The sequence below is a fragment of the Nylanderia fulva genome, unplaced genomic scaffold, assembly GCF_048542155.1.
Source record: "Nylanderia fulva isolate GAGA-0341 unplaced genomic scaffold, ASM4854215v1 Scaffold18, whole genome shotgun sequence".
Classification (NCBI taxonomy): domain Eukaryota; kingdom Metazoa; phylum Arthropoda; class Insecta; order Hymenoptera; family Formicidae; genus Nylanderia; species Nylanderia fulva.
The window spans coordinates 3,227,550-3,254,066 of record NW_028190055.1 but is presented as its reverse complement, the minus strand read 5'-3'; the positions used below and the strand labels follow the sequence as shown (position 1 = coordinate 3,254,066).

Sequence of the window (26,517 nt, the reverse complement as noted above, 5' to 3'; positions counted from 1 at the left end):
TGCCGGATTAGTGAGTGTTTTAGCAAAATATTGACACCAGAAAAAAACTTGAAAAAATCCTAATAATTTTTCTAGTGAAAGATTTGGTCATTTAAAAATAATGCAATTCAAATAGAGCCCATGATATAATTTGAAATATATGTTTATGAAATATACGTTCTAAAAAGAAATTTTAACTTATAGTTTGCTACTTTTACACTGTACCGTTATCTTTTTATATTTTGCATTTGAAAAAAAATGCACATTCAGACACATTGGGAAGAAAAAGATTGAAAGAGAAAAATAAGACGTCATAAAAGATAAAGAGAATATACATAACGAGAGAATATATATTATGATTCAGTTGAATATTTATTAACATATATACATGTATCAATCAAAAATTTTGGTTTTTTATTTCCTGAAAAGTATTCGTCTTCCTACACAGAGAGAATTTTCTCTTAGAATTTATCCTGAAAATCATGATAATAGTGGGACAATACTAGAGAAGAATTTTATAAGAGTTTCTATGATTAATTTACCACAATAAAAAATATTAATAATCTCCACAATAAGATATAAAATATGTTTGATTAGTTGTATTACGTACAAACATATTAATATTTTTTATTGTGGTAAATATTTTAATCAGAGAAACTCTTATAAAATTCTCCCGATATCATATTGTCCCACAATGACCATGATTTTCAAAGTAAATTCTAAAAGAAAATTCTCTCCGTGTATAATTAATTATCTTTCTCACAAAATTCTCTTGCTAAAGATATTCATCGTTAACGTCTTTCATCAATCTTACTTTACATTTATTACAATAATTCTTCAATTTAAAAATGCGATTTTAAATTAATATTGTCCAAGCAGGTATAGAATTCAGCATTCGAGCATCACTCAAAAAAATAAGCTACCATAGCTAAATTTTAGCTGTTCCTATGAAATTTAGTTGTCATATTTAAATTTTAGCTACGATAGCTAATATTTGACAGCTATAAAATTCTTCGTTAAACTATAGCTAAAAAATATGAGTTCCCACAGCTAAAATTTAGACGTGATAATGAAATTTCAGGTTGCAATATATAGAAGCAGCTATGGCTAATTTTGTTCCGCGCAGGCAGACTCGATTGCGAAGATAGTTGAAATGATGATAAGGAGACGCCACGTAAGGAAGAGTATCGGTATCGAGTGGCGTCATGGATCGTTGCTACGAGCCTGAGCTGGTCTCACGACTGAGGGCCTTTCAACTCGGCCCGTATTTCTCGTACAGTCTCTTGCAAGGTGTGGTTCTTGACGCTATATAGAGACGGAAGTATGCCGCCGCGGGATCAACAAGTGTCGTGCGAGATCCACGTCCGGCGAACGATCGAGTCAGTGTCGCGTCTCTCCTCCTGAGCGAGTCTCTCGCTTCCTCGAGGTCGGCAAGAGAAAGAGAGCAGCCGCGCGATTAAAAACGCGAGTTTGCGCGTCTCTTCCCGAGTGTGCAATTTATCGAACTCTCGATCGCGGCGGAGACCAGCACCAGGACGACGCGATTCGCGAGTGTCGAACCGGACCCGTCCGACGTTGGAGAACGGACGATCGACTCGGTTCAGGTGATCCCGGTTCTGGTGTCCCATCATTCGTGAAGATCGAATTAGTGCACGCGTGACAGCCGGTACTCGCACGCACACGTGACCCCGACGCGAGTTTGTTTGGCGCGCGTGTTACACGCTGTGGTGAACGTCAAGGATCTACGACTGCAGATATGAGAATCAGTGAGTACCTGTGCGCGATGATCGCGGATTTTATTCTCAAATGGGATTTCGTTCTCAAATCAATTACTCATGATTTTTACGACACTCTACACAGAAACAAATATATGTACACAGAGAGAATTTTCTCTTGGATTTTATCCTGAAAAGAGTAAATAAAAATATTAATATCTAGTACAATAAGATATAAAATATACTCGATTAATTTTATTACGTACATAGTAAAATTTACTACGTACCTATATTAATATTTTTTATTGTGGTAAATATTAATCAGAGAAACTCTTATAAAATTCTTCCAATACTATATTGTCTACGACTGCCATAATTTTCAGAGCAAATTCGAAGAGAGAATTCTCTCCGTGTACACATACGAGAGAAAAATGCAACATTTATAAAGGCAGGATTTTTTAAATCCTTGGAGAAGGTAAAATTGATCCTCGGTTCACCAGTTTTGAAGAATTAATGTTCGCGAACACGTTGAGTTCTTTAACCTAACTGTGATCGAAGAAAGAATAGATGTGACACGATTGCTTAAAAATTTATACCCTTGGAATACTATCTTTTCTAAAAGCATGTCGAGGTTCGCGGAAACATACGTTATCCGCTATCACCTATTTCCACATAGTTTCCAGTATCTATTTAAAGCTTCGTAAACAAACTTGTCCCTTGCTTTTTTTCTAACGAACCAAATAAGACCAGCTGTCGAAGATCTCAAGCCTTTTTTTATATCGCGATAATCTTCCTTTAAAATTAATTAACGGTCCCTCATAGATCACTATTTTTCATCTAAGGATTAATAGTTTTCTCTTATTAAGAAATATATATTAATTTTGCGTTTTCTAATTTTTATTCAAGATATTCTTGTAATTTATAATCAAAATCTAAATTGTTTAAGTTAAGAGTTTAATCTAAATTGTTTATCATATTTTTCCTAAACAATAGTCAGAAAAATTAACATCTCCAGAATCGATGATCTAGACTCTAGACGATAAAAAAAGTAATGTCTTTTTTTACGAGTTTTCTTTATAAATCAATTATACATGTGTAAAAAAAATTAATATTGCATCAAAAGGCTAAATCGATAATGGACACAAAAAAATTTCTATGTCGCATATATAATGCACTATATATATATAAGTGATTAATCACATAAATGACGCTGAAGACATAATTGTATTATTGAAAAACATATCTGTCAGTATTAATTATTATTAATTTTTGACAGAAAGAGAGAACGTTTTTACGACAATTTTTTGTTCGAAGCTAACTGAATCATATATATATATATATATATATATATATATATATATATAAGATGCAAAATTAAAATGGGAAGATAACTTGTGCATCAAAATACACATGGATAGACATTTTAAAATTCATGAAATAGCCTTACGAAGAAAACTCGTAGGAAATATTCATAAGAAATTCAGTCGCTACTTCTTCTGTCCGTTTCAGAATTCTGAATATAAACGTGACGATGATCCAAAATCTTTTCGCTATACAAAGATTAATCTTGTAGATATTTCGTAAAATCATTATCTTTCATATGTTTCCCTCCCTTCATATCTCACATTTATATCATTACATATATAACAATTATTAATCTAACGGGTCATATATATTTATAATTATTTTATATATTTTTATATGAAAATATATATTTTATATTTTTATATAAATATATATATATATATACATATATTTTTATATAAAAATATATATGTATAATTTATATTTTATATATTTATTGAATAGCCTTCATATACAGGCTATTTAATAAATCTTCTCATGTATAATTTAAAAAATTTGTACAAATTTGTTAGAGAGAAGGCTTATTAAGCAGTTTTTCTTTAATTCGGGTCTTTGAACGTCATGATCGATGAGTGCGCGTTTATCTGTGCAACGATAAGCGGAAAATCGAGTGGATCTATTGACTCTGAAGTCCTTTCGATCGTTCTAGGGCTGATTTCTCCGACGTCAATTAACTTGAATCGCGAGGCAATCGCGTCTTTCCATCTTCTCCTACATATAGAGACAGAAACTCGAGAGAGATGATTGAATTACGATTGAAGTTAATCAACTTTGGAGAAATCGGCTCGCAAAATCCTGTTGATGTGTACTTGTTAAAAAATTGAGATACAAGTGCCATTGAAATAAGTGTATATTATGTAGTTTTCTCACTTTAGTTTTTCTCACTTTAGTTTTTCTCACAATCAATACATTATGCATGCGATTATTCAGTGTTGGGTTTTACCTAGTCTATAAGAATTAAGAGTCATCGCCGATCGATTAATTAATATTTAATTGAATGGATCCATTTCGAAACATGCAATGAGACATGTTGTATATTCATGATTTACCTCATCTTAATTTGATCTATAACTTGGATAATCTTCGGTAATTTATTTTCGACCTGCAAAATAATTTATAAGGGAATGAATGAAAGAGTAGAGATATAATACGAAATATAAATTCTAGGTCATTACTGACAGTTTTCTATATGATTATTTCTGTAGAAGATAACTTTATTATTGCGTTATATTGTGTTTTATTGATCAAACATTGCTACGCATTAAAAAATGCATGGGAAAAACATAGTTACTATAGCTGAATAGCTATAAGAGCTAATATTTTGTAGCTATAGAATTCTTCGTTCAATTGTAGCTAAAAAATCTAAATTTTTCACGTTGCAATATATGTATAGAGACGGTTAAAATTTCGCTATGGTAGCTAATTGTTTTTTCTCCTCTTGTGTGCTATTAAAACGAACAAATTCTATTCTCATTACACACGTGGTTTTGAACATATTTAAAAGACGGATTCGGAAAAATAAGTTCATTTATGAAGATCTTTCAAGGTTTACGATTAAGGTAACGGACCTTGCAGATTAGATATGCGAGAATAATGTTTAACCATGTTTATGTCCATCCTTGGACAGACAGGTTGGCCTAATTGACTCAACCTGTGCATAAGATAGAGCGAAACAATTGGAGCAAGATCGATGAGTTGCCGAGGAGCGTCAGACTCGTTAAGGTACAGAGGCCGTTAAGAATAATTGCGGCAACGATGAATGGCGTTTCCCTGAATTCTTGTACGGCGCGGTCTCTGGTTTATGTAACCGATAAAATAATTTGCGATTCGGCGGTACTGACGCGAGAGTAATGCTCGACTCGACGTGGAAATTCTAGGACAACAGGGCATCGTAACCATGACGATACGTTCAGCAAACACGTAAGAGACGAGACGCGCAATACTTTGTTTACCTAATGACATTCGAAGCGGTAGAAACTTACGTTGTACGAATACAATTAGCCATTCAAAAGGTATATGTCATGAATACTTAACTTGGGTGCTTCACAACGACGTAGTATTAACCTTTAGAAGACTGGTCCCTTTAGGGACCACCTATTTGATCGGAGATTTGTCCTAAGTTATACATTCGATTTATATATGAATTACACGTTTTAAAAGAGAACGATTTGCACTGAAAATTTCCCGTCCTCTAAAGATTAATATATTTACATTAATAACATTTGGATATTTAGAATTGCATAAAAAAGTGCCAATTTTATATTAGGATCTACAAACTTTTTTGTAATACAATAATAATAATATTGTGGATATTAAATATCATAAAAATTTCTATTGTAAAATAAATCAGGTAAAGTTGAAAAAAACTAGTTCAGAATAATTAAATAAAATTAAATAAATAAAACAGAATTTTCAGAGAAAATGCACGAGATAATTCTTTTATATATTTCCAGGACACTCTATATCACGTTAACTTGATGTTTCATAATGGAATATTCCATTTTTTTTAAGCGTGTTCTGTATGCTGTCAAATAAAAAATGCTGCAATTAAATTGAGAGACAGTGAAATATTAGAGCACTTCCAGCACAAATATCCATGATAGTGATAACCTCATTATCTTAGTGTCCCTTAAAACTTACGTTATAAACGTTATTTATTGATCCTTCATCAATTATATAATATTCAGATTTGTTAATCTGTTTCAAATGACGCCATAAAAATCGTTTAATGTTGAATCAACAAATTAGTAATCACTTACTAAGAAAACTAAATGCACGACTAGGCGTTATACAAAAGTGCATCGTATGACGCTCACGTTGCATAATAAAAGATAAATATGCTACTAAGATCACACTGCGAATATATACATTGCCAGGATGTATCGAGTAACTCTTAATTATCATAGCGTTAAATGCGTATATACATGTAATTGTAGCGAATAAAATCGGGGAAATTGACGTCAGAAATATCGACAAAATTACGAATGAAATTATTCCGTATAATTTCGATAATCGTGATATTTGACTGAAACGATATACAGTACACTGTGCATAATCAGTGCCTAAATTGTCAGCAAACGAGGTCGATTTTAAATCAAGAATCGTAGATAATAATGCAAACAATACTGATAAAAATAAATGCGATACAAATATATTCCCTGTTTCCGCTTAGACCTTTTTTTAGAAAAATTTAACTTTAACTGCTCGATGTGCATTGTCAAACAAAGAGCGTCACGAGAAAATTTTAATTCTTTAATATACTTTTATATATATTTAACAAGAAAGCAAAATAATTAATTAATAATATAAAGAGGTTATCCAATGCCGTTTTGTTTACTATGCAATAATACTGATCGATTCTAATTTTTGAATACATACATACACACACATATGTATAATAATATACACACTTACATACATATATATATATATATATATATATATGTGTGTGTATATATGATGGGAATTTCCTGCGCGCTCACAAAGGACCGCGCAGGAGGAAAATCCACCTGCAGTGAACCTGTCTGTGTGAGTCCTGCGTACATGTGTATAGTTATGCGTGCGCGTGTGTGTATTTATATGTGTGAGAGTACGCGTGAGTGGGTGTAGAGCGCCACGGGTGAGTCACACACGCGTTATAAACCGCAAACCAAAGCCTTGTGCCCGTTTCCCTACCACAATGAAATAATGATATATGATAATCCTAGACATACGCGACACGCGATTATCGCGGTCTTAATTCCTCCTCGATATGTCACGCGCACAAAACGCGCGAATGTATGGGGACTCGACTGATTTTTTTTTCTCCACGCCGATATCGTCACCGGTCGTTTTTGCGCGACTATAAAAAAATGAAGTTCGCGCGATTGTCCTGGTTTCCTCTCCTGGTGTATACGTGTAATTGATGTATCAAGGTGTACGTGTTCTCGGATTCGCACGTGCGCGTACACGGTGGTCGTAGCGGTTTGCAAATTGCAGGCTCCGTCCGCGAGAGAAATTTCGAGTGCATCTGCAATATTGATCTTGGACGGTGTCGACGGACTCTCGCCTCAATATATTCGTCCATGATTGCCGCATTGTCGAGATAATTGTATTCTTTGCGAATGCGTTCCCAATTAACGGTTATTACGTCTATATGTCGTTTATCATCGCGTGAATATATGTGGAATATAAATATGGAAATGAAAAATAAGTACGGACGCGCCAAATATTGCATATTTATAGTCAATTTTGCATTTGCCGGGACTAAAATGTTTCCCAAAATTGCAATAATATTTATTGTTATTGAAAAATAAAACTTTCATTCAATATCATCAATAAAATTTGCAATAATTTTGTCATTTTATTTATATATGCTTGCATGAATATTGATAATAATAATAATAATAATAATAATAGCTGTATCAAAAATTAAATATTTTTTTCTATAATGCGTTGAGAATAAATATCTTCTTGTTTTTCAATTGCAAATAAATTTAGGAGAGCATCACGCGTGAAAACAAGCTGTAGGCTATACTTTTTTAAAATAGTTATGCGTTATACTATATATATATATGTAATATACATTCATCATTATGTTATTATGCAACCACGCTCTTATGCTGATTAACTGCAATTCTTCAATCTGCATCAAGAATCTTGAGTCATCCTGAGAATCTTCGTCTCAGTTATTACGCATCGCTTAAATTGTCGTTGAATAGTCTACGCCTTCAACCATACTGTGTCTTTGACGAGGCGACAATAATTTCTCGTGATAAGCGGTCTAATTCTAATCGACAAACTTGGAGAACATGTACGTGTGTATTGTGTGTGTGTGTGTGCGTTTACGTGTCCCTGTATGCGTGAAAATGCAGAACGGTGAGACTAGCAATTATTTGCGAGTGATCGACCTTGTGTCTCGAATATGCACGTCGTTTGCGATTACAGGGACTCGTGCGAGTTACGTGAAATTTATCGCGCGTTTTATCGGCCAAGCTGCTAATTCCACTTGCTATGAAGATACGATCGTAGAAATGTGCAAAAGTATTCGTGTCAATGACATTTCCTTATTACACAACGCAAGGCGATATTTTACATCGAAACCATCATTTGTCCGATTGATTCAACAGATTTTGGATGCAGATTACACCTGTCATACTTTGAATTTCGCATTTAAATTTATTACAATGCCTATCTTCCTTCTTGATTTCATCTTTCTCATCACAAAGAAATATATTTACGTGTAAAATTTGCGCGAAATCGCAACAACGCCGGCTAAAAATAGTAACTCAACAGTCAGTGTTGTGCTTAAATGATTTTAAAATTAACTAGATAAAGACGATTTTGTTTTAAATACATTTAAATAAAAGATAAAATTATATGGCGATTTATCTAGATAACTTCCAAATATTATTATTTTTAACACCGTTTATGTAAACATACAAGTATTTTTGTGATATGATTCTAAATAAAATTATTTGAACCTTATTCTAGATAATTTCGTGAAGATATTTTTTTTTATCTAAGATGCAGATGTAGATAATACATATTTTTATCATCTACACGGAGAAGACTTTCTTAGAATTTACTCTGAAAATCATAATAATCGTAGGACGTACAATATGGCATTGGAAGAATTTTATAAGAGTTTCTCTGACTAATATTTACCACAATAAGATATAAAATATATTCGATTAATTGTATTATGTACACATTAATATTTTTTATTGTAATAAATATTAATTAGAGAAACTCATAAAATTCTTCCAATACCATATCATAATTTTCAGAGTAAAGTCTAAGAGAAAATTTTCTCCGTGTATATAAAGATAAGATGACACGAAAATTTTCTGTAGATGATCATTTATATAATTTCATTAAGATAACAGAGCTATCTGACAGATACAGCAAGTATATAAATATAAGACGAAGCAATGTTTTTGAGGCGATCTCGTTTTTCGAGTGAACGTTATTGTTGTAGCAAAACCTTTCCACGGCTACGTGGCATTTCAATGGCGAGGGTCAGTCGACGGTTACATAACGGCAAAAATATTTCAGTTGCGGCGGAGCGTTTAGGAATGCGCGAGCTAAGAAACTCATAAGGAGTAAACTCCCAATAGGTGAAAGTCAGCTCTTTCAAGCGTGGGCTGCTTCAAGCGTTCCTGGGAGTCATTCACTCCTTGCTCGTTAATATCTCGATAGTTTTCCCTCTTTCTCACCACCCACTCCCTCCTCTAATTATCTCCCTGATCCAATCTGATGTCTCACGTAATGGAACAATTAACTTTTGCACTCGGTGTAACACATAAAAAAAAGTTTATCGACGATTAGATATACGATATTTCTCACGTCGCCAAAGATTTCCTGATTTTATCTCCCTTGTAGCAGTTATCATTACAATTCTATATGTGTATCAAAATTGAATACTGGAGATATAATTTTGTATAATTTGGAACATCTTGTTAGACATAACAGAAACGTTCATTTGCGTGTTTATAATAACTAAAATCTAGATGTTCTCCATTGTCTTGGTACAATAACCGATAAATATCGAAGGATAATTTTTTTAGATCACTTATATCATCAAATATTATCGACATTTGAAAATCAACAATTGAACAAAATTATGCGATTGTGGATAAAAAAATATACCAAACTAGACGTTTTATCTTTACAAAATTTCAGCGTTATTTACTAATGCATTCGTCGGTTATTAATGCAAATACGATTGTTAAAATTGAAATTCATGTAGTATTATGTTGCATACATATGACTATACACACACTAAGTGAGGAAATAAGACGTGCATTACGGATAAATGACATAGAGAACCGCCGTCGGATGCACATTTCTGTTTACGTCATACCGGATAAATTCAATATTGATGCGAACATCAAACAGACCTATTGTCTGCACTCTGTTTAAACAAGTGTGCTGTTTCATTTAAATGTTTTCCGATCGTCTCATTACATCTCCACTGAGGGATAAGAGAATCTGAACGATATTGTAATTATTTCTTTCACGGTGCGTTGCTCCCCGAGAGAAGCTAATTGCAAATTCAATACCAAAAATAATTAAATCTCTAAAAATTTAAAACACAATTACGCGATACAAATCAGCGCCTTGTTTTAATACAAGGTGTCCAGCAGACTCGATGAAAAAAATTCCCTGATTTTTTAGTTTTATTTTTTCCAAATATATAATTTGCATATACATATATGATAAATCAATTAAATGTTTAATCATAAAATTCTTGATATATTTTTGTCAACAGTGAAAAGATTCGGAAGTTAAAACGAAAATTTAAATCAATTATACAATCTGCATTATGTACGATAATCGAAACAAACATGTCACTATAAACTATTATATATCAAATTTTCTAGTTTAGTCTCTATCAAACACATTGAAATAAAATAACACAACGATGAAAATATAAATTAACAAACACGCTGTAGATGAATCGATTTTTAACACATTGCAGAAAATTAGCGTGCTGGGAGTCAAGAAAAAGTTTATATTTATTTAATAAAAAATTTCCAATTATTGAAACAAATGTAGAATAATGTGAAGAAAAATCCAGATAAAATGTCCTGACTTTTCCCTGACAATTCCAGATTTATAAAATTCCCTGACCGCTAGACACCCTGTTTAATACGATGTAAATCAATGCTGAACATAAAATAAAAAAACCGAAAAAAAAGAGCGAAAGTCCGCAGATTCTTTCAATCCGGAATCGATTTTTTATTAGCGAAAATGCGCGACACGCCCTGTACATCGCGATACTGCGCATTATATATTTACACCTATCCTCTAAAGCGTATCTCGTTTACGGCACGCTCGTCTCGTTACAGAAATGACCAGGATGTTGCTGTTCCTGACCATCGGTTTGCTCGCTAAGGTATCGGGATTACCCAACGGAGCACCGAGGGAGGCATGCTGGGATCTGATACCACGTCATTCCGGCAACTCCTTCCAATCGTCGTATCCGCCTTATCAGGTGCTACCCGCAGCCGGACGAGGCAGGGTCCGGCTGATCCTCGGAAGTCCCCAAGGTCTCGCCTATGAGGGCTTCATGATCCTCGCCAGGGACGTCAGCACCGGCGAGTTGGTCGGAGAATTCACCAATCTGCCCGATTCCGCGAGAATCGTCGAATGCACCCAAGGCGTAAAGGTACTTATATTTATTGCGATGTCACTTTTTATTTTATTCGCATTTCGAATTTAAAAAATTAATTTAAAAAGAAAATTTGAGTGTCCTTTATTAACGATTAAAAAAAACTCGAAACGAAAATCGTCCGACAACTTTTTAAAAAACTTGCAAAAATGAATAATTTTATAAAATTATTGCATTGAATTTTTTATGCTTATGATTTATGATTTCTTCGAGTTCTCTCGGAGCGGAAAAATCACTATTTTATCGAACTTTTGAAAAATATTAAAACAATTGTAAAATCAATTATTCTTGATTATGGATTTCTATTATATTATATATATATTTCATGAGATACGATTGCAGCTGTATATGATATATTGATGATATATCAGAATGCTCCGTTTTTTACTTGGAGAATATTTTTCTATCGTTAATGGTTTCTTCAAGGTTGCATCATTTATCGGGAACTCTTTCGTAAATGATGTGCAATTTCTTATCTCAGGAAACTTTTCCTGTTTCTTGTGTCTAGAATGGTGTGACTCATACGAACACGGCGAAGAAGCAGAATCTTGAATTCGATTGGGAAGCTCCGGTCGATTACGAGGGTATTATTATCTTCAAGTAAGTATCGTATAATGATAATGATTCTTTAACAAGCTTATCAGCGATTTTAGTTTATTATTATTACATCAAATATCGATTCTAAATATAAATTCTGCCGGCAGTATATTCAAATCTTCCGCCCTGCGCACCTATCATCCAATCGATGATGTTTATTGATTAATATCTCTATCTAAAATGTATACAAAAAAATATTATACAAATCATACTATGAAATATTCAAAGAAAATTACGACATATTTTTCTGATTTAATTTTACTTGTGTGTGTGTGTGTAGGTATGTATTTTTGGTGATTAATTTATACAATAAACAAATTATTCGTCACAATCGGAAAGATATATATACATTATATAAATTAAATTAAAAATTATATAAATTATATATAAATATATACATATATACATCTTTAAAGGGAGAAATTGCAGGAATCTGCTTATTTCCGCGAATTTGCGAAATTGCGAAGTTTCGAAACACCTGTAAAATTGAGAACAAGAAACGTCAGCGTCTGTGGAAACGGTTTAATTGTTGAGTCACGATTTCCACGACTGATCTTGGTTGAACGCACACACGCACGTAGCTATACAGGCGCGCACGCGTGCACACAAAAGCGCGATGTGTATCACACTTGTGAATCACAATTAGGTATTACCGTACGCGCGGCTGCTCGCGTTTGGAATTCAACGTGCTCGTGCGAGCATAACGGTATACGAGAAGTGCGCGAAACATTCCTTATAAACTTTTCCTCGTATAATAATCGATACCAAGTAACTAATGCATGTTTAATAAGAAGCGCGCACAGCTGCGCCCTTGCTGAAACTATCCTAACTTATTTCGAGAAGGGCTGGAATTTTATTTTAATTTTACGGCTCCATTTGGGAATTCTTCTTTTCTTCCTCATATTTATATTTCGCAAGCAGTATTAAAGAAAAAAAACCGATAAAAAAGATTTTAATAAATTAATTTTATGTAAATCTTATATCATTAACAAATATCAAGATTCTCGAAATTGTGATTTTGAACATCTGTGTAAAGAATAAATGGATTGAAAAAAATTTATAGGATTATTACATATTGTTAATTTTTAAACTCATTAATTTTATAGATTTATCAAGATTGTTTTTATCCTTGCTATTTTTAGTCATCTATTTTAATTCTCGCGTAAAACAATCGAAAATTAGAAAAAATGAGTCTCTTATTAAGATTTAATGAAACCCTTATTAAGATATATTACAAAGAATCCTATTTCACGCGTTGAGCATTTAGAGTACTCTAATTGCTATATATCGTATATGTTTGAAAATTTAAAAAAAATAAAAAAAGAGAGAAAGAAAACAAAATTTAAACGCATCAATTTTCGTCAGGCATTTAATTTTATAATATATTTTTTTTTCATTTTCTATTTTAAATCATGTGTAAATTTTTTCTATATATATTTTTTTGATCAAAATTATTGGTTAATGTTACAAAAATATATTTTATAATAATATTATTTTTTATCATATTTTTTTGCAATGCCTTATTTTAATATTATTTCAATTTTTTGTATAAACTTTTTGAATTTGAAAATTCTGTTTTAAATGAATTAGAATTTCAGAAGTTTTTTTCAGTCTCTTTAACATTAAAAAGAAAACAATTTTAAATATTTAATATAAAAATATGTAATATCTATGTACAAAAATGGACATTCTTCACGTCTAAAATTTTTCGATTTCTCTCCGTTTTAAATGCAGCAGCATATTTCAGAATGTTCGACATTAAAGTAATAAAATTGTAAATATTTAATATAAAAATGTACATATACATATATCAATGTGCAAAAAGGGACATTCTTCACGTATAAATTTTTCAATTCTCTCTCGTTTTAAACGCAGCATAGAATATTTCAGAATATTGGACATTGAAGTAATAAAATTGTAAATATTTAATATAAAAATGTACATATATATGTCTATGTTTATATCGGTATGTACGATTTCAAAGTAATATATCTGGAATGTTACACACAGAGAATTTTCTTTTAGAATTCACCCGGAAAATCATATAGTAATCGTGGGGCGATACTGGTACTAGAAGAATTTTATAAGTTTCTCTTATTAATGTTTTATTAATATTTTTTATTGTGATAAAAAATGTTAATATGCGATAGCTATTTTAATTTTATGACCACGTGTCGCCAAGTTATGTTTATATTACACAAGGCTTAATAACATTTGTTTCTTGTCGGAAGTTAAGTTTGCAATGTAATCTAAAAATACAACTGTGGTTTCCACGAATCTGTTTTTTATAGAACGTCAACTATTTTATTTATATAGCAGAGGGTTTATTTTTTAAGATTTTTTTAAAAATTATTTGGATGACAAAAATACGAATTTCCATTCTAACGTTCCCTATTTTTATTCCTTATATATTTTATTCAGTTTGATAATTTAATAAAACGGTTTTTTTTATTCAATTTTATAATTTATTAAAACGGTTTTTTCTTCTGTATCTGATTTACTTTATACATTTAACGAAAGTGTCATTTGTAATTATTATACACAGAGAATTTTTCATCTTGGAATTTATCCTGAAAATCATGGTAATCGTGGCCACAATAGAAATATTTTTATTTTTTAATATTTTTTACATTTTATTTTTATATTCGATTAATTTTACTATATACATATTAATATTTTTATTGTGATAAATATTTAATCAGAGAAACTCTTATAAAATTCTTCCAATACCATATATTATCCCATGATTATCATGATTTTCAGGATAAATACTAAGAGAAAATTCTTGTTGTGTACTATATAAATAAATAATATATATTCCGCAAGCTTTCCGCATCGTATTGATTTCTCAAATAAATAAAGTCGACTTCGATTTAATTCCGGAGTTTGACATTTCATCGCGCGTGATATGTACGGCTGATCATTGACCTCTCATTGTTTCTTTTGCAGCTCCACCTTCGCTCAGGATTACAGCACATATTGGGTCGGCGTGGAATCGCCCAGAGTCACCGTCAACAAGCGGTCCATCGACGTATTGACCTCACCTACACCCGTCACTACCTTCAGGACCACCACGCCGCCCTACTACGGCCGCACCGTCAATTATGTGGTGAGTATTATATTTCCCGTCGTGTCCCGCCATTATGAGGTAAACGCGCGCGAGTATTATACACAGGGCGTTAAACGTTGTAAGCGGTCTGTATGTAAGTCCCGATAGGTGCGGCTTTGCGAACATTGCTCGTGGGATGCACGCATACTGCGATCCGACCCGACCCGATTCAACCAGAGGATATATTCCGTGTAATCATATTCAAAGAATATTTATTCAGTTTACATATAGAGCCTATAGAGAAAATTACTGCATGTTCTCTTCGTTGACCTCTTTCAAATACTTTTCCCAATAACCAATTTTATTGCAAATATATCTATTACTAAAAAAAAATACAATTTTTGATTAATGATTGAAAATAAAAAACAATACATACATGTGCAAAAGAAAAATAAATAATTTAGTTGTAGAAAAATGCTGAATATTATAAAATGATAAGTGGTAAATGATAAGATGTGACTTAACGTTTTTGTAAAAAAAAAAAAAATGTGAGAGAATTCTTTAAAAAAGTCTGTTATTAGAATTAAATCCGTTCATATATATTCTGCGAATAGCAATTCTGTATACAGTTGTTTTTCCATCCCCTACAAATTATGTTTGTATAGAAAATTTGCTTGTTAGTTTGTATGATGTAACCTATTAATTTTTTTTCAGAAGATAATAACTTGCTTTCAATGAATTGTTCCGCTGTATTTTGTTTTCGCACGGATTAACACGCAGATTCTGGGTTAAAACGCATTTAAATTCTCATTCGCATCGTGAATGAATTGCAACGATATTCTAATTAATGAAAATTGTCAGCCTCCAAGTAGGTTATACATTCGCGAGATAAATAAATAATTATACTCATCGTTGATATCAAATGAGAGAATTAAAATAGTTCACTCATAAATCACCATTTTGCAGTTTTGTGATATTCAAGTTTAATTAATATTCGTTTAATATCCTCTTGTTAAGCATTTATACTCGATCAAATGCAACTTATAACCGTAAAGTGGATCATTAATGAAAAATACGGCGTGTATCCTGATTATTCTCTACCATCTTTGTTTTTATATTAGTCGCATAAATCGACTCGATTTCCAAAGTTTCGACTAATGTGAAAAATATTTGAGAGATCCTCCATATCTCACACAACGATAGCGATCTATCGTTTCCACTTTCGTGGAAAGTAAAAAATTTACGATGCGCGCACGTGCACATGCACATGAACACGCATACAGAAACGAAGATATATACATAGTAGAGCGCGTGACGCGTGATGCAGATGCATGAATTATGCATCTATATATATATATATGCGTGTGTGTGCGTATACATGCATGCATATGGATCCCTTAACCGCATACAAGCGCATAACGCGCACGACCGCAACTAACGTTCTGGAATTTATGCTTTATGTACTTTCACCGTTCACTTCCGCGGCCGTTTGCGATTTCGTATCGTGCATTTTTTTTTTTTTTACGGATTCGCATTTTTTTTTCCCTCGCGGATTTTTTGCGCGCTCCAGAATTGTTAAGTGGAATGATCGAGGAATTATTGGATACGGATCGAGGGTAAAAAATAAAAGACGAAGGTGTTCTGGATTAGGGGTTGTAGCAAGGATCTTGGCAAGGCTTCGTCCAATCTTTTCCAAATCCTTCGCGAAAGCACTATTAATCCTGCATTTCTCGTGCAGGCTTTTTACTGCATCTCGTTCTTTCTTTCATATTGTGTCGTCTTTCAGCTCTACCATTATTTTAACTTTGAAAAAATATATACATTTTTCTACAAAATTAGAAAAAAGATATTTTGTAGTCTCTATACGAATCAATTTTTATATTGTCTAGGAAAAATATAAAAATTAATCCTTAATTTTTTTTATGAAAAGTCAGAAAAATCTATGATAAAAGAAATTTAAGAGAATTTTTATCAAGATCTATTCATGTGTTCTAGAAAACGTAGCATTAGTTTAAAATAAAATCTATACATTTAACTATTGTAGAATAACTTCGTACACATATATTTGCATTTTTTAAATTTAGTTAAAGTTAGAGATTATCTCGTAGATATATATCTCGTAATATAGAATTTGCAATTTATATACAAACTTTCCGCATTATGTAGATATATCATAATATATCACAATGAATTCGCTCGCATTTTCCAAAGTTAGTAAATAAGCTGATCGAGCAGAAAGACTTATCGATCTCCCGCGATTCTGCGTTTTTTCTCTGCGATATCTCAAATTGTTCGATTTTACAGCATTTTCTGAATCGGAAACCTTTGATCATCGCGATAAAAATCGTTTCCTGTCGCGAATAAAATTTTCTGCCAAGAATAAATTGCTTTTCGATTCGTGCGTTTGAACAATATATACGCGCGATAGGTTAATTGAATAATTACATCCTGCGTACGGGCGAGTGGCCTTTCCTTGAAAACCGACGCTCGATTATTTGCGATAAAAAAGCGTAAAAGTACACCAAAGAGCAGCGGTAATGGCGAACGGAGGCCGCCGGAGCGTGAATGCGCGCGATTTCGCGAAGCGTATCTAAGTTGAAACCTGGTCGTCAAACTTCTCTTTCTCTCGCCGCAGATTTCCTTTTCGTTCGGTTGCGAGCCGCACATTGACGTAAATTGTCGCGCGCGATTTGCTCCGCAAGGTCTCCCCTTATTAGAATTTCTCGTCGAGTCATATGTCATATAGAGATTTTTACTACAAACAATTGCGCGTTAAATCTATTTTCAAATCATTTATTTAAACATATTTTTGTTTATTCAAATTTTTATTAGATATTTTTTTATTTACGCATATAAAATAACGCGCCATAATATAATTCAAAACTATTGCTACGATTTCGTAGAAATTTGTCATAATTGTATTCAATACTTAATATGCATAAATGCATATTTTTTAATATTTACAATTTCAGAGGTAGAAGAGAAATTATATAAAAAAATAAATAAAAATGATTTTGAACTAGAAATAAAATAGTGCGGTAAAAAATGTATACAGTGTATATTGATATATTGATTAATATTGTCACATTGTCATATCAAGAATTATAATTAGTTCCTTATATCTTGTTAAACTAAATCTTGTGAGATATTAATCGTGCTCTCGTACATTTTAAAAGCTTTAAAATTAGGTTGGCATTTTTATGTTATCATTATGAAATCAATATATATATATGTATGTCTTTCTCTTGTTGACTCTTACAACAGAAATAATTCTCCACGTGCAAACACTTTGTATTTACGTTGTCATGACTGTGGATAAGCTTATGTCATAGATAAGTATTAATATGCGATAGCTATTTTAATTTTACGCCAACACACAAAACGTGTCGCCAAGTTATGTTTATATTACACGAAGTTTAATAACATTTGTTTCTTGTCGGGAGTTAAGTTTGCAATGTAATCTGAAAATACAACTGTAGTTTCCACGAATCTTTTTTTATAGAACGTCAACTATTTTATTTATATAGCAAAAGGTTTATTTTTTAAGATTTTTTAAAATTATTCAGATGACAAAAATACGAATTTTAATTCTAACGTCTCTATTTTTCTTTTTATATATTTCATTCAGTTTGATAATTTAATAAAACGGTTTTTTTACTCAGTTTAATAATTTATTAAAACGGTTTTTTTCTTCTGAATCTGATTTACTTATTTATACATTTAACGAAAGTGTCATTTATAATTATTATACACAGAGAATTTTTTATCTTGGAATTTATCCTGAAAATCAATAATCGTGGCCACAATAAAAATAAAATTTTTATTTTATATATTTTTATGTTCAATTAATTTGACTATGTACATATTAATATTTTTTATTGTGATAAATATTTAATCAGAGAAACTCATAAAATTCTTCCACTCTCATTGTACCACGATTATCACACGATTCTCAGAGGTATAAATTCTAAGAAGAAATTCTTTTCCTTTATAATATAACGACGAGTGCTTTTTTATCCCTATAGATATCAATAAGGAAAATGTCGTAATCGAGCATCTCTCGAGCATAATCGAGGATTCTAAATATCGAAAATCTCTCTTCTCCTTCCCTACATTTTGCTTGTCTTTCATCCGTCGCTCAATTTCGCGGATAAGAACATTGCGCAATCTCCGCAAATCGCGAGAATAAGGGAGAGACGGTGGTGTCTATATCCCTCTCGCGAAATGCCACATTTCGCGCCTTGGCAAAATTCCCGCGTGTCACTCCCAGGTGTGTGTTCTCATTGCAGACGCAGAATGAGGAGGACCCGTTCTACAAGGGCTGCCACGTGACGAAGAACTGCTTCGGCGCGCCCGCGGGCTGTATAAAAACGAAGGACTGCGCCGCCGTGGCGGCCGTGATCGTTCAGGGCGACGAATATCATTTCGAGATGCAGGCGCGAGGAGAGGCCAAATATGTCGCTGTCGGTCTGTCGGACGACAAGAATATGGTAATTGCGCGAGGAGCTGTCCTAGCTTTTTGCCTCCCTCCGCACGGATGCAATTTATACAAGCGGGAGAACTCGCGAATAAAATCCTTGCGCGGGAACTATTTTATTAAGAGCGCCGAGAGCTATTTCTCCCACGTTTCACGTTTTCAATCATCTCTCTTTTCAGATTTTTCATTATTCCGTTTTAACTCGAATGAAATTATTCGAGTCTTTAAGCATTCTTTTTTCCCCCTTTTTTCTTAATTATCGTCTCGAGATACTGACCAAAATTTTATTCTTGCTTTATAATTATTTTCTGAAACATTAATCGCGAGATTTTCGTATAAAAAAAAAAAAGTCTAAACTAGTTTAGTGACTGTATAACGTCAGAGAGAGAACCTCAATTAAATTCTAACTGCACATCTGAAAATTTATTACGGGAACGCGAGCGGATTTCTTTGTTACGCGAACTTATATTTATATAATAGTGGAGTGCTCTCCAACATTTATTCGCGACAATTAAAATCGCGCCGTGCGCACAAGTTATACATATATATACTGCAATATGTATTTGCCTTACGTAATTAATTACGCGCGTAATTGCGCGAGATCAATGATTAAGCAGTAATGGATTATAATATCTGGATGCATAGGGCGACGACAGCGTAGTCGAGTGCACGAACAGGGATGGTGAAATTGCGTTACATACATCTTGGAATTCCGGACAACGTAACACGCGCCATGCGACGGTGAGTATCGTTTACATTATGCTATGCACCGACAGATGCATCTCGCTCGCTCTCTCTCTCTCTCTCTTTCCGCGCTAATTAATTCGCGCTACGTTCTGTCGCGGGCCGACGAGTCTGGCCCATTAGATCCCAATTATTACGCCCGCCCCGTGCATAATCGTATAACGTTGTTGTTGTTGTTGTTGTTTTACGATAATGCATAAATCTTTTTAGCTCTGCGAATAATTGCCAAGCTCGTAAGAGATATTTCCACCTACTTGCTGCGGAGCTTATCAAAACTTTTGCCGCGTACTTATATCGTATATACGTCCTCGCGAAATAGAGCGTATTAACATGCTAATCTTTATTTCATTCAAAGTAGATTATTTCGAGAGAAATTTTTCAAGAGTCCTTCTTCGAGCTCCTCCACTTGAAATTTAATATACGAGTGTGCAGTGGAATATTTTTCGTCCAGGCGAAATTCGCTACATATCGAGCAAAGAATATTCCCTGCAAAATACAGCAATATATATCTATGTATATTAGAATTATATCGAATGTTGCGAATTATTTCGCTCACGGAAAAAAAGAATTAGCTACCATAGTTAAATTTTAGCTATACATGATAACTAATATTTTTAGCCATAGTTTATCTGAGAACGTTATAGCTAAAAAATATTAGCTGTCATAGCTAAAATTTAGACATGATAACTAAATTTCATGTGTGATATATGGACAGTTAAAATTGAGCTATGGTAGCTAAGTTTTTATATGTTCGACAAATGTTTCCTTGTTCTATTCGCGATCTCATCAACAGCCGGAAGGTGCGATTGAATTGGAAAGTGCCTCGCTCAAGAATGACGTGATCTACTGCAAATTTCGACGGGACAAGCTCACTGTTATTCAAGGACGCACCTATGACCTTGTCAATACTCCGTACCATCTCCTCGTGGTCGCCGGCAGCAATTTCCGAGGTATGTATATCTCAGCGCGAATGTAAGCGAGCGTATCTGTTATACAATTCCAATGTTATTTCTCATTGATATATAATTATTAAAGAAACAAAAATAGATTTTACTAACAATCGCGCTAATGCTAGATTTATGACGTAAAGAAGAAACGTTGTCGCAGCTTCGCGAAGTTTGCTCTCCGCTGAGAGCAAAGTGTGTGTTGAAAACTTTACAACTTTTTCGCCGAAAATTGTGATAACAGCAAATTCGATAGCTTCTTTATATTTTTGCTCAAACTCAAATAAAAAGCGAATAAAATGTCATTCTTACACAAATATGTCGCGTTTCTATATACATATATAGAAAGATTTTTTCTTAGAACTTACCTGAAAATAATAATCATCGTAATCGAAAAATTTGATAAAAGTTTCTCTGATTAAATATTTACCACAATAAAAAAAATTGTAAAATCAATCGAACATAATTTACATCTCATTGCGGTAGAAAATATTAAAAATTGTTTTGTGATAAATATTAATCAGAGAAACTCTGATAAAATTCCAAAGGTAAATTCTGAGAAAAAATTCTCTCTGTGCATAATTCTTATTTTTTTTTTAAAAGAAGAAAAGGGGGCTCGAAGAGATTGTAATTAATTAAAATAAATATTCATATATATGTATATACGCATTCGTCAAGGAGAAGCATAATTATTTTTTTATGTGAATGTGCGATTATATCTTTCTTTCCTTTCAGAAAATAGTGTTGACGATATTAGCTTTCACAACATCGTCTATCTTGGGACTAGCACCGCGAAGAAACTGTCCGACGTCGGAGAATGGATTCCAGCCAGCGACCTACTAATTCGCCTTCATGGTGCGCTTATGTTGGCGTCGTGGATCGGCACAGCCTCCATCGGGATGCTACTCGCGAGATATTACAGACAGACATGGGTTAACTCGCAATTGTGTGGAAAGGATCACTGGTTCGCCGTAAGTGCGCAGTTTTCCCGGGCATTCGCGCAGATATAAAATTAATATTCGATACATATCGTTTCACGCTTTTGCAAAATTATAACTGTTCTCCATTTATCTCCTCTCGTCGAATATATATTCGCAATTATACAGGAGTAATGAGAATTAAAAATACGAATGTTATTAATTCATTCGCTTAACCGCTGTTTCTGATTCTAAAAAATTAATGCATTTACCAATTTTGCGATAATTTTCAACCGCGCACGAGTATTTATTTTATGTTTCGAAAAAGAATATCTTTTTTATATAGATTATTAGAGAAAATATATTTTCGAAAACCTACAAAAGATTTCACGCAAGTTCTTTGAATTGATAATATTTTAATTTCATTCAACAATTTCATATTAATGTATTTAATTTCTTTAGACTAATTGAAGCACTCCGACTGCGCCGATATAATATTCCCGTTAATTTCGCGATAATAAAATCAAACTGTACATCATTAATATTTGATATTAAAGCATGCAAAAGGAAAGCGATCGCCATCAACACCTTTCTCGCGTTCCTTTCTCGCTATAATGAAACCCTATCGATTTTTCCTCAAGTGGCACAGGTTCTTCATGGTCCTCACTTGGTCGATGACGATCGCTGCCTTCGTGATAATATTTGTGGAATTGGGCACATGGAGTTCCGCAACGATACACGCTTCCCTCGGTCTGGCTACCACAATTTTGTGCTTCATCCAGCCCTTCATGGCAGCTATGAGACCACATCCTGGCGCACCCCGAAGAGCTCTCTTTAATTGGGCTCACTGGTTCGTCGGTAATGTGGCAAAAATATGCGCCCGTAAGTTGAATATATAAATCATATAAATATGCCCCATATTTTTACCGCATTCGATATCACGTGTTTTTTATTTATTTTATCATTTGACAGAAATATTATAAATATTTTTATCTTCTCTCTTATTTGATTTGATTTAATTTTTAATCATTTTGACCCCATTTTATTTGATGCTAATATAAGCATAATCCATTCTTGAATCTTTTCAAATGTCTTTAGCATGAATTATATGCAAATTCATATCTATTAGCTTTCCTTAATAATTTATTCAATTTAATATAAAATGCATCATGAATAGTATCAGATCGTATATATAAATATTCAAGAATTAGTTTTTCTTTTAAATAATATGAAATTGTATAAAATTATATAAAATGTTCCTTCCACAGTAATCGCGATTTTCTTCGCGGTGCGACTGAACAAGGCCAAACTTCCGGAATGGGTCGACTATATTCTTACCGCATATGTGGTTTTCTACGTTCTGACTCACCTCATTCTAACAGTAAGAATCTTTCTCAAATTTTCGCGCAGTTCTAAAAAATCTAATCGAATGATTATAATGTAAATCTTATAATGTAACAACCACAAAATTTTGACAACCGATCTAAATCGAATAAAAACTTTTTTTTAGGTAAAAAATTAAAACTTTTAATTTGACACGATATCTCGAGAAAAATAATTCGATATCTAACGGAATTTGTGCTTCAATATCAAGTTGCATTATTCGAGATTTAATCCATCTATATCCGATTGCAGTTGTATTTGTTATATTTTTGCCGATTTATATTGCAGTTCCTTGGATGCATCTCTGACAGACAAGCCAGTCAGAGAGTGAATTCATTTCCTATGAAAGACATGCATTCTCGCGGATCAATGGTGCATCCAGATGCGAGGCGAGACGCTCCCGTAAGATTTTCTAAAATAAGAATGACGTGATCGAGCAATCTTCTAACGCGCGTCAATCCGCCTCAAAACAGTAATAAGATTGCCAGTAAAACAGAGAAAGAGATAATACGTTAACAATAATTGATTTTTTTCAATGACTTTCTGTCGAATATTGCGAAATCTATCGATAACAATTGTGAAATCTAATTACATTCCTTTATAATTAAAATATGAATTTTATGCGCTAAAACCGTGAATATTTGACGTGCTAAAATATAAGATAAATTTAATATTTTATGATTGAAATATATCCAATAATCTTTCTTATCCTCTTTCATTCTTAAGGAATTTGATTTTTATTCGAATTAAAACTCTGAGCTCTATAAAATTTCTTTGGCAAAAAAATTTCCAAGAAATGAATAGATAAATATTTGATCTCCTCTCTTTCTCTCTCTTTCTCTCTCTTTCACTTGCACACACATATATATACAAAAATAAATCAATAGCGTTTGATATTATATATACATATATGTCGTGGACCGAGATCGCGTGAAAAAATAATCTAGCGTACAAATATCGGTGTGCAAACAAAAATCTCATTAAATATTTTCTCGACAGCACTCCGGCATACGCAAGTTCATTTTCGGTGTGTACTTTGTGGTTATCATCCTGTTCGCCGCGGCCCTCATAGTGATCACCGTGTTGGCACCTATCGAGGATGCGTGGGCAACCTTCACCAACGCTATCTCGGGCTAGTGAGGCCGCTAATTAACGCCGTGGAAATATTCGTCACTCCCGCGCGTCGAAATATGCCGACCAGATGGACTCTCTCGGAGATCATCCTGACTCTTGCAGCGCGACGATATAATATCCCGACTTTCTGTATGCAAATTATGCATGCGAAGAATGTGCAAATCCTATATATTCGTGTAAAGATGCAAATCGTGTCGCGTTGCAGACGTATATGCGCGAGAACGAAGAGATTGTTACTGCATACTGACGAGTATTCTTTACCTTTTTTTAGATTTCTACGAAGTTTCTATCTTCCCCATTTCTATTTCGATTATATAACGTAATTAAAAATCGAGATTTCTCTGTATATAACGTTCTTGATTGGAAGACACATCAGGATTAAATTTATTTTATATACTTTGTTATTATCAACTAACGTTTTACGACACACGGAGTATCCTATTGTCTATATCTGGTGAATTTTTTATTTTCAATAAGGAACTGCCATTAGCCGAATTTATAGCATGATTATAAAACTAGAGTAGAAAAAACTCGATAATTTTTTTTGCAGGATTTTTTCTTATCGTATGTAAAATATAAAATATAAAAAATAAAATACGTAAAATGATATTATTATCCGTAAATAATATTTAGACATCAATTTTTGATATTTTTTGATATATCGATAATATTAATATACTGCATATTTATCGCATGTTTTCTACAATGCATGATTGATATTAATAAACATATAATAATTATTTGTATGATTGTATAATAATTATTGCGATTCAATGTATGTTGAATTAATAATTTAAGTACATGCGCAAAACTGTAAACTGTCTGCGATGTTTTCCTTATTGATTCTTATATTTACGGCAAACATAGTTATGTTTGCCGTATAATAACTTGTCTATCAATATGATTTTTTATAATTTGTGATTAACATCACACGATTGAAAAAACAAGGATCCTGTAAAAGAACTCATTTAATCACAAGTATCCATACACCATATATGGAGAAAGCGCAGAAACTATTTTTATAGTATGTTTATATTCACATTATGTTATATTCATATTAAGTTTAATTAAGTTTTATTTCATAAGATTAATATTAATTGTTAAGAAATACAAAAAACGATTGATTTTCATCGACTTTCCTCTTGATAAATATTGCATTTAAAAATTTTGCAGTAAGATTCATTTTTTTTTAATTGTGTATTAGTGCTAATTGTTTTAAAATCACTTTTACTTTAACTCGTAACTAGTTTTTAACTTTTCGACAAGAATTTGAGAAAGGTCTGTGAAAGTGGAAGAGTTTTTATAAGATTTTCATATTAGATAGATGCAGTTATATTATAAAATTTTAAAAATTTCTTTTCATGATTTGTTACTTACATAATGCATTATTTATAATAAAATTTGCAGTATTAGTTATTTTAAATATTATATTTTGCTATTTTATTAAATTTTGGTATTTTATATTATATTCGACTTTGTAACCGATTGCGATTGACATTGCCAATGATGGCGAATAATATACTGTTGCGTTAGTTTTATTGATTGTTAATAAATATATATATATAAAATATATATATAGATATAGTATATTATACAAACAGATGTGTATCGGCTTTGGATTCTGTCAATACGGCCATAAGATGGATTCAATGGAGAAGTTTGTTATGTCCCGGAAATAAATTGATAACGCAACATATGGGATGTTTGTAAAAAGCGCGTGACAAAGTTATAATTCAATTTATCATTCATTTTTGATATACTATATTGCAAAGTGCGTAAAAGCTGTTCGTCAATCCATAATTGTCGAAACAGTTTTTCAGATGAAAAACTATTGTGACGAGTTTCACTTGTTTTTTATATATTAATATAATAAAACAATTGGCAAAATAAATTTATATTTTTCAATTATAAAATTAGTTATATGTTGCACTTATTGTTTCTATTAAGAAAGGAATCTCTGCATTGCGATTAAATTCGGGATTTTTTCTAGCTTAAATAGTAAATATTAGTACTAGTAAGTACTAGTTGAATTAAAAATTACGTCTAAACATATTGATT

The 26,517-nt window shown here is 32.5% G+C and overlaps 1 protein-coding gene across 3 annotated transcripts; it reads left to right on the top strand.

The window, feature by feature from the left end:
• The first annotated feature begins 1,243 nt into the window (after window positions 1-1,243).
• Window positions 1,244-26,350, top strand: LOC114935637 (ferric reductase 1). Of its 3 annotated transcripts, none has more exons than XM_029308517.2 (12): window positions 1,244-1,745; window positions 10,892-11,211; window positions 11,723-11,814; window positions 14,761-14,920; window positions 19,150-19,350; window positions 19,983-20,078; window positions 20,875-21,031; window positions 21,761-21,996; window positions 22,584-22,824; window positions 23,211-23,323; window positions 23,614-23,727; window positions 24,325-26,350. In XM_029308517.2, exons 1-12 carry the CDS (start codon window positions 1,736-1,738, stop codon window positions 24,460-24,462), a joined length of 1,878 nt encoding a protein of 625 aa, XP_029164350.1. In that variant the 5' UTR covers window positions 1,244-1,735; the 3' UTR covers window positions 24,463-26,350. The 3 variants fall into 3 exon arrangements, with proteins under 3 accessions (XP_029164350.1, XP_029164353.1, XP_029164352.1); XM_029308520.2 differs by lacking the exon at window positions 1,244-1,745 and adding an exon at window positions 6,821-6,975; XM_029308519.2 differs by lacking the exon at window positions 1,244-1,745 and adding an exon at window positions 7,684-7,851.
• Window positions 26,351-26,517: the final 167 nt, after the last annotated feature.